This window comes from Primulina tabacum, chromosome 6 (genome assembly GCF_025594145.1).
Source record: "Primulina tabacum isolate GXHZ01 chromosome 6, ASM2559414v2, whole genome shotgun sequence".
Lineage (NCBI taxonomy): Eukaryota > Viridiplantae > Streptophyta > Magnoliopsida > Lamiales > Gesneriaceae > Primulina > Primulina tabacum.
The window spans coordinates 3,163,615-3,180,685 of record NC_134555.1 but is presented as its reverse complement, the minus strand read 5'-3'; the positions used below and the strand labels follow the sequence as shown (position 1 = coordinate 3,180,685).

The window sequence follows — 17,071 nt, the reverse complement described above, 5'->3', positions numbered from 1 at the left end:
TTTTTATCTGTGAGATGGGTCAACCTTACCGATATTCGCAATAAAAGTAATACTTTTTCACGGATGACCCAAATAAGAGATCCGTCTCACAAAATACGATCCGTGAGACCATCTCATACAAGTTTTTGTCTTTGATGATGTGTATTTTCACCTCCTAAGATTATTGCCAAAGCTCCGAGTGAATCCAAAATAAGCCATGAACTTGGATCTCAATCCACACTCTAAGGCTCCACACACGAGCCTCGTTGCACTCAATTAAAGTGTAAGGTATAAATTAAGAGAATAGAATGGATGAAATAGGTCACTGAACCCAATCTATATCCACAACTGACACATCTGTATATCACTTTCACTACTACAACATTAATTAATTTAAGACTAAGCGCCTCATTTTATGAAGTCTATTTCGTGGTTGTCCAAAACAAATATTTTTATCATGCAATGATTGAATTGTTACTTGAATTCTATATATATATATATATATATATAGGTCACTGAACCCAATCTATATCCACAACTGACACATCTGTATATCACTTTCACTACTACAACATTAATTAATTTAAGACTAAGCGCCTCATTTTATGAAGTCTATTTCGTGGTTGTCCAAAACAAATATTTTTATCATGCAATGATTGAATTGTTACTTGAATTCTATATATATATATATATATATATATATATATATAAACACACACAAACAAACATATCCTTGTTATTACAAAAACTTACGTGAGACGATCTCACGAATGATATTTTATGAGATAAATATCGTATTTAGATCATTCATGAAAAATATAACTTTTTTATGGTAAGAATATTACTTTTTATTGTGAATATCGATAAGATTGACTCGTCTCACATATAAAGATTCGTTAAACTGTCTCACAAAAGACCTACTCCGTCATTATTACCAATAAAAAACCTTAGCAATCAATTTAGCATATGAATTTTAAATTCGTTATATCAAACCATAATTTATCTGCTTCACTCAAAACCATCTTTCAAAATTACTCTAAAAAAACCATTTTCCAAAAAATATATATATAAGAAATATCTTAAAAAAGCGTTGCACGTAAAAAAAAAATATGTAGATGGTATAAGTTTTGAGTTCGTACGATCGCATCCCATGAAAGTATCGGCACATAAAAAATTGACTGCAAAAATCGTCATATTTACATTTGCATTGCTACTGTAATACTCGTGATTTAAGACCTATAACTACTTGCAAAAAATATAAAAATCGGACAAATAAATAAGTACCGCGAACAGACGACAGATAAATTTGTCACGTTTAAGGTCCCAAGCCTATGGCTGTCAGCCAAGAAACTGGTTCATTTTCCAGCATAGCACACTGATCATCTTAGTCCGGCGATACATCTAGAGGCGTGAATTACGAGTAATACTCCAGGGACGTTCAAACCATCCAGACATCCATTTAATTAGATCTTGGTAATGTCTTAGCTTTGCCAAATTTTAAAGCAGATCCTCTGTTCCAGTTAGTTTTGCGTACTGATTTTCGTCGATCTTGCCCTTTTTCAGCTTCTTCAGCAGTCGATACTCGTTGGCCAGCTCATCTGCGTCTTCAGCTGACTGGGCAGCACGCCGTTGCTTGGCTGTTTTCTTCCTCGTAACAGGGGTTATAGGTTTTGAGACAGCTCTCAGTTTCTTCTGTTTTTGTTCTAGCTCTTTCGCAGCTCTTTTTGCTTCCAAGTTTTTCTTTCGTTGTTTCTCACGAGATTTATCCCTAGATAAAGAGATATTAGGAGCATATCCCATCCGAATACTACCATGTCATGGTAATTCGGTAGCATTCCATTATTCACAGCAATGGAAAAGAAGAGAGATTCAAATAAACACAAGGCGAAGAAAACACCTCATAAAAATTACAGTCGTGGATGATTTATCAACCATTAGCAAGAAATAGATTAAAAGCGGATTCTCACTTGAATTTGATTTCATCCAGTTTTACATCTTCAACCGGGACAAAACCTTCAATAGAAAGAGAGTAATGCTTCACTTCAGGTATCGAAGGGAGCTGCAACAAGCCAAATCCCATACCCAACTTCCCAATTTCAAGTTCTTTCCATCTGCACATCGCAAATTTGTCTTTTAAACATGTAATGACATCCTGTATGATGGTATAATTAAACATGTAAAGTAACCTGAAGATATAAGAACAGTGATGTTCCTTATAGGCACGGACATAAGATACAAAAGCTCGGAGTCCTTTTTCCATGATGTCACGATCTCTTTTAGCTGCAGCACGAATCTGGAAAGGATAACTTCAGCCATTACATAAACAAACAAGAACCATCACATATCTCATTCACGTGCTCTGTGTTCATCGATATTTTGAAGATTTTTTCAGCATAATGTACATTGTACACTGCTAGTAAAAAGACAAGACATGGAAACAAATTGGAAAGATTGAAGATTCTGCATTCTGGAGAGACCTCTTCTGCTTAATTTAACACCAGGCAAGGACCCAATTGTTGTAAGTGAATTGATTTAGTCCATGATCAAAGAAATAAAATGAAAAAAAATAGAGTACGAATGCGTGTGATATCTAGTAAATAAAATTCTTCACCTGAGGAATAATGTCAGGAGCTTCATCAGAGCATTTTGTACCTTCAAGTGGAACTCTCCTTAATCTAAGGAACTCTATATAGGCTTCCTCCTAAAAGTTTAGACAATAATTACATTCGAGAAACCAAAATAGTCGGGGAACACAGTCAAAGACCTAGCCAACAAGATTTAGAGTCTTTCCCCCATAATTTTGAACTGAAAAATTAAACCTTTGGCAACAAGAAGACAATTGCACTTCCTTGCCGGCCCATCCTAGCAGTTCGACCAACCCTGTGCACAAACACATTCGGGTCCTGAGGAGGGTCATACTGCATTTAAAAAAAGGAAGAATTCAAATGCTCCAACTATTGGAATTGTTAATATTAATTTGAAGTTGTGCAAAAAAAGAAAAACCAAAAATATAATTGCTCAAGCTCTACCTGTATAATACAGTCGACACCGGGAATGTCAAGACCACGTGCTGCTACATCAGTGCAAAGAAGAATGCCGCTGGACAAAGATGTAAATAAGTCTAATGCTTTCTCTCTTGCAACCTGCATTGATTCATAATGAAAAAAGACATGGACTGCACTGACTACTGAGCCTTCTGCAACATGAAGGAATGAAGCTTACACAAAAGCACACACAAAATACCTGCTTCATCTTTCCATGAAGAGAGATTAAAGAGAAATCCTTAAGAACAGAAAGGCGTGGAAGTACAGTGCCCCAGTAATCAACACATGCACAAGTCATGAAATAGCTACAAAAGAAGGGGATTATTTGTCAAAAAGATCATCTTGAGCTAAAACACCAAGAAAGAAAGGGGTTGCAAATGAAGAACATAGCAAACCGGAACTCACATTATCAATTTTCGAGTTTTATTCTTAACAAGGATATCAATGAGCTGGGAAGATTTCTTTTCCGCTTCACATTCAATATACTGAAATTTCATGTAAACATAAATGAAGCCAGCATCAGCATCCCTCGTTAAATATGGCATTCAAGATATGGAAGTTTTATGCAACCATAAACAACAAGAAAACATCAGTATGTTCAAATTAAGCATCAGTTTATCTGAATCTTAAATTTTGAGCTAAACCAATATCAGTAAATGTAATTGCAGAGATTCAAACTATTTGAAGAATATAAAGCCACACCTCAATATGCAGTCCTGAAGGTGTTTTTGCAGAAGTGATTTGTTGAGATGATAATGAATTGTTTGATGTTTTTACTTCAGCTCGAACTTCAACCCTTACAGGATTTCGCAATCCTGCCTTAGATAGCTCTTCAACTGCCTCAGTTTGAGTAGCCGAAAAGAGGCCAGTTCTCCGTAGCTTTGGTAAGCGAGATATAATAGAATTTATCTGCTTCTGGAATCCCATATCTAACAGCCTATCAGCTTCATCTAAAATAAGTATCTGTAGCACCAAATTGAATCTTTTCAAAGACAAGAAATAATTCATTCAGACTTAATCAGAGCAGTGGAGAAACCAAATCACTAAGCAAATTAAACTCCCTAATAAATTCATCAAGCGAACAAGAAACCAGGAAATTATATAAACAACCTACCTACTAACCTCAGGTAGCAAGGGAAAAGAATGAACAAAAGCTTAACTGATAACTGTTACTATCTTAACCTTCTCCAAGATACTTGACACTAAAGCGGCGATGTTTACCAAAGTCTAAAGATAATCAAACACACGATTTCTTGTTTTACGAGCCAAACTAAACCTTATAGTTTTTGGTAAAGGTCGTAGAAACTAAGCAGTAAATGTAAGGACATCCAAAACTTTCACCCTTGTTTCTGACTTGCATGTTTATTTCATTGCCCACATACCATAACAAGGGTTCACAAATTTTAGTGATTTTACACATTCTAAATATGAAACTGTATTATTAGAAGCATCAAAGAAAATGCAAGGTCTTAAGCACTAAAATTCACTACTTCTAAGTAATTGATAAAGTAAAAGCAAGGTTTATAACACAATGAATTCCATTGAATGCAAAGCTAGGTAAATGAACAAGAAGTAACTTGTCACAGCAAAGTGAATCCCAAAAAAAAAAAACATGAAATATATCCATTTCTAAAATGAAGGGAAAAAAAACCAAGACCTCAAGGCTACGAAAATCCAATATATCCATCCGCTCCATAATATCATTCAATCTTCCAGGTGTCCCAATTAACAAATTTGCTCCTTCCTCTTCTATCTTCGTCACATCAGCTTTCACTTCCGCTCCCCCAACTAACAGCACTGGCCTCATATTTAGCAAAGTGGAGACAAATGGCTCCGCAACCTTAAATATCTGCGAGGACAACTCCCTAGTAGGAGAAATAATTACTCCCATCACCTGTAACCAGTAAAAGCAATTAGCTATCTGCGTGAAAAATACATTTGACCAACGGAAAAAAAAGTTACAAAAAAAGAATCATATGCGCCAAAGGTTACACTAAAAAGTACTCCATTAACATTATCAAAACCTCCCAATTACTACTCATTACACAAGTACCCCCGAGCCAAAGTTTTATCCTTCAAAATTGTAAGTAGAATTCACTTGATTTTATGCGTCAATACATTAAACCCTGCGATAAAAATTGAAACTTGGTGTTGTTTATGCAGATCACCGACCTGGTGCGGTTTGGGAGCAGAAGCACGGCGGAGGATTTCGACAACGGGTATAACGAAGGCTAGGGTTTTGCCAGAGCCAGTTGCGGCGTCGACAGCCACATCTTTGTAGCTGCAGAGCAATGGAATTGTTGCGACTTGAACAGGGGTACAAAACTCGAAGGCTTCACGATCAAGGGCCTCTAAAACCGGTTGCGACAGCGGCGGCGTGAGGTCCGAAAACCTGGTACTGGTTAAGGCCTTGTTTAGGTTCGCGTTAGAATCCATGGGTGGTATAATTTGTGGTTTAACTTACTAATATATCTCCCCGTGCAATTATATATTGAATATATATTTTGTGATACGATCTCACAAATCTTTATATATGAAATGGATCAGCCCTATCGATATTCAAAATAAAAAGTAATACTCTTAGCATAAAAAATAATATTTTTACAAACGATTATAATCTTCTACAAGATGATTAACGGTTGAAACCCGTGAAATCATATCTCAAACAAAAATCCAAACCAAATATTCGAGTGATTTTCTTCTTATCTGAGCATCCAATATAGCCGAATTATCTATATAATATTATATGTTTTAAAAAATTTTGCTATTTTTCTATGCTTCTTTCATACATACATACACATATATATAGCAAATTGCAATATATAAATAAAAATTGGGGTAGTATGCTAAGAGCAATCGATTGGACAGAGTTTGACTATTTTTTCTACTTAAAATAAATAAAACCGAAGCTTAAATTAATTAGATTTAACTGTCCAATTATTACATTACCAAATAAAAAGAGCTTAAACAAAAAATCCTCACTATATAAACAAATAAATTCGACAAAAACTTGTGTGAGACGGTCTCACGGGTCGTATTTTGTGATATGGATATCTTATTTCGGTTATCCATGAAAATGTATTATTTTTTATGCTAAGAGAATTAGTTTTTATTGTGAATATCGATAGGGTTGACCCGTCTCACATATATAGATTCGTGAGACCGTCTCACAAGAGGCCTACTCAATAAATTCGATAAAAAAATTTCCATATAAAGTATATTACATAATTTAATTTAAAATAATAGTCATTATTAACCTCAAAATCACTAAATAAGCATTTTAATAATTATTTTTTAAAAAAATCACCTCAACTTGGTTAACAAATAACAAACACTCGCATTGAATAATGTTTAAAGGTTTAATTGAGTTGACAAAATAGAAGTAACACGGTTGGAAAGAAATACAGCACTCTCAATAATACATAGCAAAATAAAATTAATTAATAAATATGGTTTTTTAAAAAAACATTATCTAATACAGGAGAAATAATCTAAGTTTTCAGTTTTTCACTATGTTTTACAGAAATCAAGTTGCAGAAAACGCTAAATCGAGAGGACACCTGGAGAAGGCATGGAAGCTATCGAGCCCGTGCACATTAAAACTTAACGTGGATGCGGCTGTGAATGAACAAAAACATCAATATAGCATCAGTCATGCGTTTAGAAACAATCAAGGCTGATTGTTGTTGGTTTTTGGTGAAGAAATCAATCAACCCTTGTCACTAGTATTTGGTGATCAACTTCTGACAATCCGGAAAAGAATTATTCTTCTTTACGATAAAGGCTTTGTTGATGTTCAAGTAGCAATTGATTCCTTGTTGACAGTGAAGACAGTCACTACCAATCAGGAAGATCTTGGATATACTGGACTTTGTGCAGCAGACATTAAGAAGTGTATGACGAAACATGTGATCGCGAGTTTGTTCATGTTCGTAGCTCGGCGAATAAAATCGCTCATAATATTGCTCGCTCTGTTTTTCTTTCCTTTCATCATGTGTTGTAAACGGTGAATTTTCGTCATGGTTGTTTAGGCTTGTAATAGACGATTCAAATAATAAAATTACGAGTTTTTATCCTAAAAAAAAACACTTGTACATAATATCTAAATTTTTATATAAATAATCCTATAATTTTTGGTACAAAGGCTTGATGTTGTGTGCGATGAATTGATGAAGATACGAAGCTAATATGATTTTGTATTATTATTTTGTCAAATTTAAAGCGATTTTGGCATAAGATCGAAGATTGCACCTCAAAATTGTATCAACAAACAGACAAGTTTCTTCTTTGGTATTCCCTTGAGGCACATCAACAACATACGATTCTACGACCACGGTCACAGTTCCGCTACTTCCGCCACCGTCGCCTCCGCCAACGTTTGGCGGCTGTGCTGCATGGAGGGTTGTAACCGATCGATAATTGTTCAACCTGTTATCACCGCCGACGATGCTGAAACTCAAGACGTGCCTCTCATCGTCCAAGACTTCGAGCCTCTCTGTGCTGGACTCAGCCGGAAGACCGGACACAAGCCCGAACCTCCCGGATAGTGCCCACTTCGCCGCCTCCGAAGATGATATGGCAGCTTTTCAGGAAGAGCTTGTACGCCTGCGGCCTGTCGAAACGGCGGACGAGCGACCATACGGTGTCCAGAGGCGCGTCAATGGATTGCACCACTGCCGAACAGCACTGATTTGACCCCACCGCGTGAGTGTGGTGGTTCAAAGCGTTTTTCGGCATTGATACATTGCCGGAAACTGGTGAAATCCGCACGGGATTCATCAGTTTTTCTGTTTGCGGCAGTGACAATGGTATCAATCGTGGGATTGATCGGTGAAGCTGAAAAGACGAATGTAGGCGATTAGTTAGCTGACTTTCCCTGATTTTCTTGATATTAATATATAATCACATTACAATTTTTTAATATTTTAAATTTAAATAGATTTATTCGATGTAATATTAAATTAATTTTAAATTATACAAAATTTACATATAAATTTTTTAAAAAAATTAAGCCAACGAAACTGGTGGCTCCACATTTGTGAAAGAAATACAAATAAAATGAAATTGTTCTTATATATAAAATTCAGTTATGTTATTTATCAACCGCATTTATGTTTGTATCCATCAGTTTGATGATGAATCACATAAATATATATATATATATATATAACACCCAAGATGGTAGACATATACATACAAATAGAAATATATACACAACGATTGCATTATAACAAGTATCAAACTATATACTACACATGTGTTTTTAAATATATTTTAGTCAAATCATCTATTGCTTTAGATAAGGATGATGTAATAAAATTAATAAATTAAATATTCTATAAATTATTGTAAAATCAATTGTATTTTTCATTGGTTAAATTCATTTACATATGATAAATTATTGAATAGTTTGTTCACAAAAAAACATGAATACCATTTGTCTACACACATATGATTTCTCCAATTCTATAACAAGTTATTCAAATATTTTTTTAAATAAAAAAACATCATTGACTATTATATATGGCAAAAACTTATGTGAGACGGTCTCACAGATCGTATTTTGTGAGATGGTCTCTTTATTTGGGTTATCCATGAAAAAGTATTATTTTTTATGCTAAAAGTATTATTTTTTATTGTGAATATCGGTAGGGTTGACCGGTCTCACAGATAAATATTCGTGAGACCGTCTCACAAAAGACCTACTCATTATATATTTGTAATTTTGACAAATTCTAGGTTTAAACTGATAATTTCCCGAAAAAATAATAAAAAAAAAACAAATGGAAGAGAAAATTAATATTTGATGCATATACAATTTGTGATACAGAATTATTATTTACAAACGAGACTGATTCGAATTGATCAATCTCATAACCATATACGACCAGAAGAGATTGCTGTCATTTTGCAAGTTGATCATGCACAAGTTGCATGTAATACAACTGTTGGACGTGATAAATTTCAAACACACCCTTGAAGTATTATAAAACTACGTCGCCGCCCCGAAAATCCGCCTTCAAATATATATCACTACAAAAATTTGAGGAATTCATGAAATAATCAACTAGGTAGCAAGAATGAATAATTTTTTTTCTTTGAAGAATAAAATTATGTTGGGTGCAATAATTGTCCCTACTTGATAGAGCGATCGAATCGTGGTACTTGAGCTGCTGTGCTGTTTAAAAAATTTGAGTTGCACCATTACTACTAGCTATAACTTTTGGTAAAACGGCAAGCGCTCGGTCCTACAAATTATGTCCTTTTTTTGCGCAACTTAATAAAAAGTTCAGGGTAAGTTTCCTGGAAACTTTAGATGAAAATTGGGCAATTCAAAGAAAATTTAAAACAATTAATAGTTAAGATCAAAAAATGATAGGGATACTAGATCTGCAGACAGCCGTTGGTGGAAGAGAAAAAAAATCGGTGGGGCGGCGGTGGGGCGGAGAGGGGTGGCGGAAACCGCCTCTTTTAATGATTAACATAAATAGAATGAGTTCGATCCATATTGAGTTTAGCATTAACAAATTAATAGGTTTAAATATATAATTTATATGTACATTGGATAAAAAGTCAAGAATTATTATTACTTTGTATAAAAAATAACTGAAAACAATTCAATGAATCCATGTATACAATCACGAGTCGGGATTTGGGAGTAAGATACTTTTTTTTCTTTCAATTTTGCTGTTAAATCAATGGAAAATTATGAAAAGGTGATGTCGGGTTCAAATTATGACATATGAAACGATTTATGATTATATTATGTAGTCTTGGTCCTAGATTCATGAATATGACGTGTATCTTAAATGATAATTCAAAATCTAAAATTCTTAGAAAATACATTAGTTGTGGGGATCCGGACGCTAATCATGTTCTTAATCATCATTGGAACTAATTAATCAATTATAAAACATGGTCTAAATTTTTTTTTAAATGCAGAACGTAGTGAAATAAAACATATATACATCTCAGTATAAAAGTACAAGTCCTGTACTACATACATTTATTAAACTAAGGTTTAACGGCTAATATCAAGTGTCCAACCCTATCTCTAATCCAAGTCCGGAGCCTCCACTCTAATCACGATCTCTCCTCATCTCCTCGACCCTGAACCTGTCCCACCTGTTGTCATGCACACATACAAAACAAGACAACAGCCGGATAACTCCGGTGAGAATAAATCCCAGTATAAACAATGTAAACATGCAATCATATAAAAACATATACAAAAGCATATAACAAATATCATTCACATGCAACCAATCAACAAACATGAATGATATAAAACTGTAAATCAACTAGTCATCACAGACTCGACTCAAACAACGCGTCGTCTCATACTCGACTCAACTCTAACCTAGGGATCCCAATGTCTGGATATTGATGATTATATCGAATCTCAGTCGATAGGAATGAATCAACCCTAAACGGCATCGATATAATTCATATATCCAGTGTCTGGGCGAAACAGCCGCAGAATTGACGAATCAGTCAAGAATTAAGCGAATCAGCCAATAATTAGACGAATCAGTCAGTAATTAGGCGAATCAGCCAAAGTTTAGACGAATCAGTCGATAATTAGACGAATCAGCCAATAACCAGACGAATCAGCCGGTGACTAGGCGAATCAGCCAATGACTAAACGAATCAGTAGTCAATACATGCAGTGGCTATAAATCAATAGACTACAAACATCAATCTCATCAATTACAAATATCAGTGCAATAAACTAAGTATGTGATTTAGGGAGACTCGAGTCAAACCTCACTCGAGTTGTGCAATCCCAACTCAACATTAATTTATACCTTTCTTTCTGATACTCTGACTCTGTCGAAGTCTCGAACTCAAAGCCTGTCAATACCCAATCTGACAATAACAATATCGAGGGTACGGTATCAATACACCACTCAAACAACACTGGATATAATCAGAATTCAATCAAATTCTGTTTCAACAGCATAATGTCATAGTCTCAGTATACCCAGCAATATCATCTCAGTCAGATATCAATTCTAACATCTCATAATCGGTAACAATTCAATTCTGATATCAAATCGATTCCAAAACAACTCCGAAAATCATAACAATTCCATATGGTATCTATTCTTCAATCCGGTTTCGATTATACGATGTCTAACATGTCAAGAACATCATATATGAATCCTATCAGATTCTGACAATACCATAATTTCAAAACATATCAAAACGTAGCAAAACTTACGTCCAGTTGTAGCCTACGTCGATAGGAATACAGTACCGAAGTCGGATTCAAATTTCTGAAGAATTCGTGCATATATATATATATATATATATATATATATATATATATATATATATATATATATATGTATACATACACTAACATGCAAGAAGGTAAATGGCACATCCTTTACGCAACACGTCTCGCGCATATGCGCGACATCAACCGGCGCATATGCGCGAGACCTTAAGTCTCGGCGCGTGTCTTCCCAACTGCTGGCGCATATGCGCGACACATTTCCGCGCATATGCGCCCAACTCTCTGGACTCGGCATTCTTGAATACACCTGCTCGCGCATATGCGCGTCATGTCTCGCGCATATGCGCGAGACTTACTGTCTCGGCAATCACCCCAAATACTTGCCTCGCGCATATGCGCGCCCCTTCTCGCGCATATGCGCGAGGTGTTCTGTCCTCGCGAAGGATCTTTCGCGCATATGCGCGCCTTTCTCCGCGCATGTGCGTGATGCCTACTGGTTTTCAACCTTTGTTCATGCTATCCCATGTCCTCTTCCATGTCATATCATTTTCAATTCATAATTCAATCTCCTTTTCGGATATCCTAATCTGATCCGTTTCGTCTATACTCTCATCAATTAATTAACGAATCATTTCAGATTAACAACACCTCAAATCTCGGGCATTACATTAGTTTTAGGCAAAAATTTGTGTGAGACAGTCTCACGGGTCGTGTTTTGTGAGACGAATATCTTATTTGGATTATCAATGAAAAATATTACTTTATATGCTAAGAGTATTACTTTTTATTGTGAATATCGGTCGAGTTGACCCGTCTCACAGATAAAGATTCGTGAAACGTCTCAGAAAAGATATTCTCTTAGTTTTATTACAACTTTTACTTGATCCAGACAACTTTCATATTTCATGGGTTCTTTTGAATCATCAACTTGGATAAAATTAAGTACATCTCTCTCCTCCCTTACCAATGCAGTTTGATGTAATGACATGAATCTTTCCTAATAAAAGGGGATCGTATTTTCAAATTCGCGTTAAAACAAAAATCTTTCACCAATGATATTCTCTTTATATATTGAGCAGGTCTCTTGTGAGACGGTCTCACGAATCTTTTTCTGTGAGACAGGTCAACCCTACCGATATTCACAATAAAAAGTAATACTCTTAGCATAAAAAATAATATTTTTTCATGTATGACCCAAATAAGAGATTCGTCTCACAAAATACGACCCGTGAGATCGTCTCACACGAGTTTTTGTCTTATATATTTCGAGACAATTGAGTAAAATTGAAAAGAGTTGAAATTACAACAGTGTGTGTATAAGTCGTAAATGAATGTCCAATATATAATATATATGGAAATAAAAAAGTTTATTTGCTATTACAAAATTTTCAACTTGCAAACGTTGTGTAATTTGACTTTCGCCTCAAATTCGTTTACTTGTTAAAACTAGTTGCACCATCTTTGATTAGTTTCCATTAAAGGACAAAAGTCGACAAGCAATGCTTAGGATGAAATGTTTGATTTAGTAAACAATGTATAAATTCATAATATTTAATATTTTTTTTTCAAGAAAATGAAAATATATGTATTTTTTTTATTACAACACACGCCGCGAAGAGGGAGATCGAACCCGAGGAAGGGAACCAACTAATCTAACGGATGAAATCGTTGGACTACAAGTTCGATCTCGAAATATATGTATTGAATGTAATATTTTTTGAACACATCAATTAAATGTTAATTTTTTTTTACAAAAGTATGAACACCGGACTGCGGTGTTTCTGTTGTTCATGCTAATCTTTGGTGCCTCTTAGAATATTGATTTGACTGTATTTATTTATGCATTAATTCCTATCTGATCTGCATTTTTTTCTGGGAAAAAAACATCGCGGTTGTACAAAGAGATTGTTGCTGAAGCTTAAAATTATTTGAATCCAGAAAAAAATATTCTTTCAACATCTCTGATCCTATAGAACTGAGTAAACTTGAGGAATGGCAAAAAAATGTGTCCCCAATTTGAGGAAATTAAAAATGAATCTGCGTGATACGAACAGCGGTTCTTGAATATCAGCAGACAGGAAGATCAGCTGGAGGGTGCTCTAAAGTTTCCAATTCGCCGACACCATTTTCCACCAGGAAAGCCATGGCCAGGCCCCAGTTGATGTGGACATCCAGGTGACAGTGGAACAGCCACACTCCTGTTTAGGATGGCACAAAAGTTTTCATGTGAACAAATTTCATGTATTGAATGTGTAAAATCTCGTTCTAACCTGGGTTATCAGCGACGAATCTGATCACTGTCCATCCGCCAACGGGCAAACTCGCTGTATTTCGTAGAGGTGGATCAATGAGGTTGAATTTTGCCGTGTCCTTTCTTGGATTGAAATTACCGAAGCCCTCGGCAAGTATGTAAAAATCATACCCGTGAAGATGAATCGGGTGGTTCTCAGATGTGAATATATTTGTTCCCTGTAAGACTACTTGCACCGTAGCCCCGTATTTTAGTCTGTACACCTTGGTTCCCGGAATGGGTTGCCATATCGACCGGCTTACGTTACCCGTGTAGTCGAACTTCAGTGGTGGATTTTTTGGGAAGTCGCTTGTGAAAACTCCTCGTATACCTTGTTGATGTGCTTGCAACAAGGAAAAGGTCGATGGGAGCTGGAATGATATATTGTTCATGCTGGCAGCAAATCTAGTTCCGTTTGGACCTTGGCAGTTCCTAGGCCTGGAACCAGGGGGACAGTTGTTGAGTCCTAGACCAGCTGTAATGAAGAGATTTTCATCAATGTCAGTGGGAACTGGGACTTGTCTTGGGCTTCTGAAGCTTGATGTGAAGGCTGTGGCTGTGGCGGTGTCATTGAACGCCGGCAGGATAGGCATGATTGGTTTAACCGAGACTCCTTTAGCAGGGCAAGGTGCGGATTTGTATTCAAGAATAGCTGTTGTGGTGGTATTGTCAAACGGCGCACCTTGAGCACTGGCATACGCGCGTGCGGCGATGTAATATCTGGCTGGTGCCTGATCAGCAGTGATCAAGACATCAGTTGTTTGTCCCGGTCCGAGCATGAGTACCGAGGTGGTAAAGGGCTTCACATAAGATGCATCAGCGGCGACTACAGTGAGCTTGTGATTGGCAACTTGGAAGAAAAGTTGTTGGTTAAGTGCGGAATTTACTACCCTGAGAAGATTCGTCTCGCCAGAGTCCACTGGAACTATTAATGTATCTGCATCAGCGTCAGGATGGAACAGAATGAGTTTATTTATTACATTTCAGTTGAATGGTAGAGTAAGAGCTGCTTCAAAACAGACCTTTCTTGGAGCAGTTGTAAAGATCCCCAGGTTGACCATTTATGGTGAAAGCATCGGACACATTCGGAGTCCCTCCTGTTCTTGTAGCTTCTCTTACAACATCGATAGGGTTGGCGTCCCACCACTCGCCTAAACAAATCATTTATACTGTTTCCATTAGCATGCCAAAAGGGGACTAATTTCTTGGAATGTCATGCAGATATAAGAGCAAGGATCATGAATTTACCAAGAAGCAGATTTGTTTCGCGCTTTGGCTTAGCAAAAGGATACGAATCCCCTTTTTTTGGACGGATGATCAACGCGCCATACACAGTAGCCCTGAGCCAAGAACTGTGCGCATGCCACCAGAGAGTACCTTCTTGTTCTTGGATTGTGAAACGGTACGTGTAACTCCCTCCTGGTCTGATAGGACACTGTGTCACAAATTCAGGTCCATCGGCCCATCCAGTCCTTATTTGCCTCACTCCATGCCTATACATAGGTAGTGGAAAATCTACGAACATTTAACTTGAATTCTATACATAATACTAGTTAATGGATAATTGCCTATAATTACCAGTGAATCGTGACATTGTAACGTGCTCTGTTAACCACGCTGATCACTAGAGTGTCACCATTGTTTACTTCTAATGTTGGTCCGGGATACATCCCATTCACCGTAATTGAGTTGTGAGTTTTGCACAGCCTTTTCACTGGTGTTGCTTGCACCTGTATAAATTACACACATAATCCAATGATCATATATCAATCTCCCTATAGTTAAAGACTAGAGAAGAATTCAACATACAACAAAATCATGGTAATGAACTGTTGCATTAGTTTTCGGCATTGCGCTTGTAGAAAGGAGATAGAGGCCTAAGTAGAGCAGGAAAGAGCAAAAAGGTTTACTGTTTTCCACCATTTCTACCAAGTTTCCAGAGAAGAGAAGTTAAGACTTGCGGTGGGACTATGTGAATATATATGAATGAACGTTTGCTTGTGAGAGAATGTAAGAGAGATTTGCTTTTTTTATACACAAGATTAAGAAAGAATGGGTGGTTCTAAGGTTGGCAGATTAGGTTTTGATATATAGTCGGATCAAATGGCAAAATTTACGTAGTTCAACCCTACAGCAGAGTTGGTCCATCAAACTCAAGAAAATCTTACATTTATCATTTATGCTTCTTTCACAAGTCCTTTTTTTTAATTAAAAAAAATTAGAGTTGGTTTACAATTAAAACTTACCATGTTACTGTTCCAAAAAATAAAAATAAATTACCATGTTAAGTATTTGGAGGTTTAAATCTCGATGAGGGGCTATCTATAAGTTGCAATGTAAGATTATAGGCTATTCAGACAGATATTTCGTGAAATGGTTCGTGCATGTTTGTTGCTAGGAGCAACATCCAATTCCAGTTTTATGGATTCCGATTCTTGCTCCCGTGTGTTACCCGATAAGGCAAATCTTTCAGAAAATTCTAACGACAGGGAGAATCTTCGGTATCTTAGCTTGAACTATTGGGTGCAAAACATGTGTTATATTTTCTTTATAAAAAAATTGACATTAAATGAGTATTTTTCCATTTGAAGAGGGTGACTGCTTTTGCACGTGTTGATTTCATTGAAAGAAAAAAAGAAAAACAATACTTGAGAACTTTCTTGGTAATGTTACGTATTGGTTTTGTAACTTTGTTTATTAAATTTTCATTGCTCATTTACATATTTCTCACCCACATTCTGGAAACTCATGCCAACACTTCAAATACTTACACCAAGTCCAAATCTCTGCCATAATGGTTTATATACAATATATAACATATGATTATATGAATATTGGGCAAGCAAAATCTTAAATTGGGAAAAAAGAAAAAGAAAAAAGACCTTATATCTACTTTATTATATGATTTAGTTTCTTATTATATGTGTGTGTGTGTGAGAGAGAGAGCAATATGTTTAGAGAGACGGATAAATTAACTTAGATTGCCGAGGTTGCACTGGAGGCATGCAAAAATTTGTGTGAGACGGTCTCACGGGTCGTATTCTGTTAGACGGATATCTTATTTGGGTCATCCATGAAAAAATATTACTTTTTATGCTAAGAATATTAATTTTTATTGTTAATATCGGTAGAGTTGACCCGTCTCACAGATAAAAATTCGTGATATCGTCTCACAAGAGATTTACTCGAACAATACATTTGAACATAGTTTTCTTTGTTTATTTGGTAAAAAAATTATAGTGATTTCGCCTAGAGGGAAGGGCCTAACGACAAGTAGTTAAATTAATTGCATTTTATTCTCACTTTTTTAAAGAATGTTTTCGCCACTATTAAAAATCTAGAAAAAGGGTCTAAATTGGAAGTAGTTTATTGTCATTTAAACAAAATATCTTCATTTTTTTTTAAAATACAATTTTCTACAATTTTTACTAGTAAAATTTGAAGTTTATCACTTTTGTCTATAAAGCACTAAATCGTATCCAATTTAAAAAATGAGTAGGTCTCTTGTGAGATGAT

At 35.8% G+C, this 17,071-nt stretch overlaps 2 protein-coding genes and 1 pseudogene across 2 annotated transcripts; all 3 read right to left on the bottom strand.

Moving 5' to 3' along the window:
* Nucleotides 1-1,125: 1,125 nt before the first annotated feature.
* Nucleotides 1,126-5,479, bottom strand: LOC142548750 (DEAD-box ATP-dependent RNA helicase 18). The gene is made up of 11 exons (XM_075657258.1): nucleotides 5,196-5,479; nucleotides 4,681-4,917; nucleotides 3,726-3,986; nucleotides 3,429-3,508; nucleotides 3,223-3,328; nucleotides 3,009-3,122; nucleotides 2,799-2,897; nucleotides 2,591-2,680; nucleotides 2,166-2,272; nucleotides 1,947-2,090; nucleotides 1,126-1,747 (listed from the first exon to the last, which is right to left on the bottom strand). The coding sequence occupies exons 1-11, from the start codon at nucleotides 5,457-5,459 to the stop codon at nucleotides 1,477-1,479; spliced, it is 1,773 nt and encodes a 590-aa protein (XP_075513373.1). The 5' UTR covers nucleotides 5,460-5,479; the 3' UTR covers nucleotides 1,126-1,476.
* A 1,738-nt stretch (nucleotides 5,480-7,217) lies between these two features.
* LOC142548752 (abscisic acid receptor PYL4-like) lies at nucleotides 7,218-7,893 on the bottom strand (annotated as a pseudogene).
* Nucleotides 7,894-13,170: 5,277 nt separating this feature from the next.
* LOC142548749 (laccase-12-like) lies at nucleotides 13,171-15,708 on the bottom strand. The gene is made up of 6 exons (XM_075657257.1): nucleotides 15,365-15,708; nucleotides 15,134-15,285; nucleotides 14,804-15,048; nucleotides 14,578-14,706; nucleotides 13,536-14,492; nucleotides 13,171-13,463 (listed from the first exon to the last, which is right to left on the bottom strand). The coding sequence occupies exons 1-6, from the start codon at nucleotides 15,476-15,478 to the stop codon at nucleotides 13,333-13,335; spliced, it is 1,728 nt and encodes a 575-aa protein (XP_075513372.1). The 5' UTR covers nucleotides 15,479-15,708; the 3' UTR covers nucleotides 13,171-13,332.
* Between the last annotated feature and the right edge of the window lie 1,363 nt (nucleotides 15,709-17,071).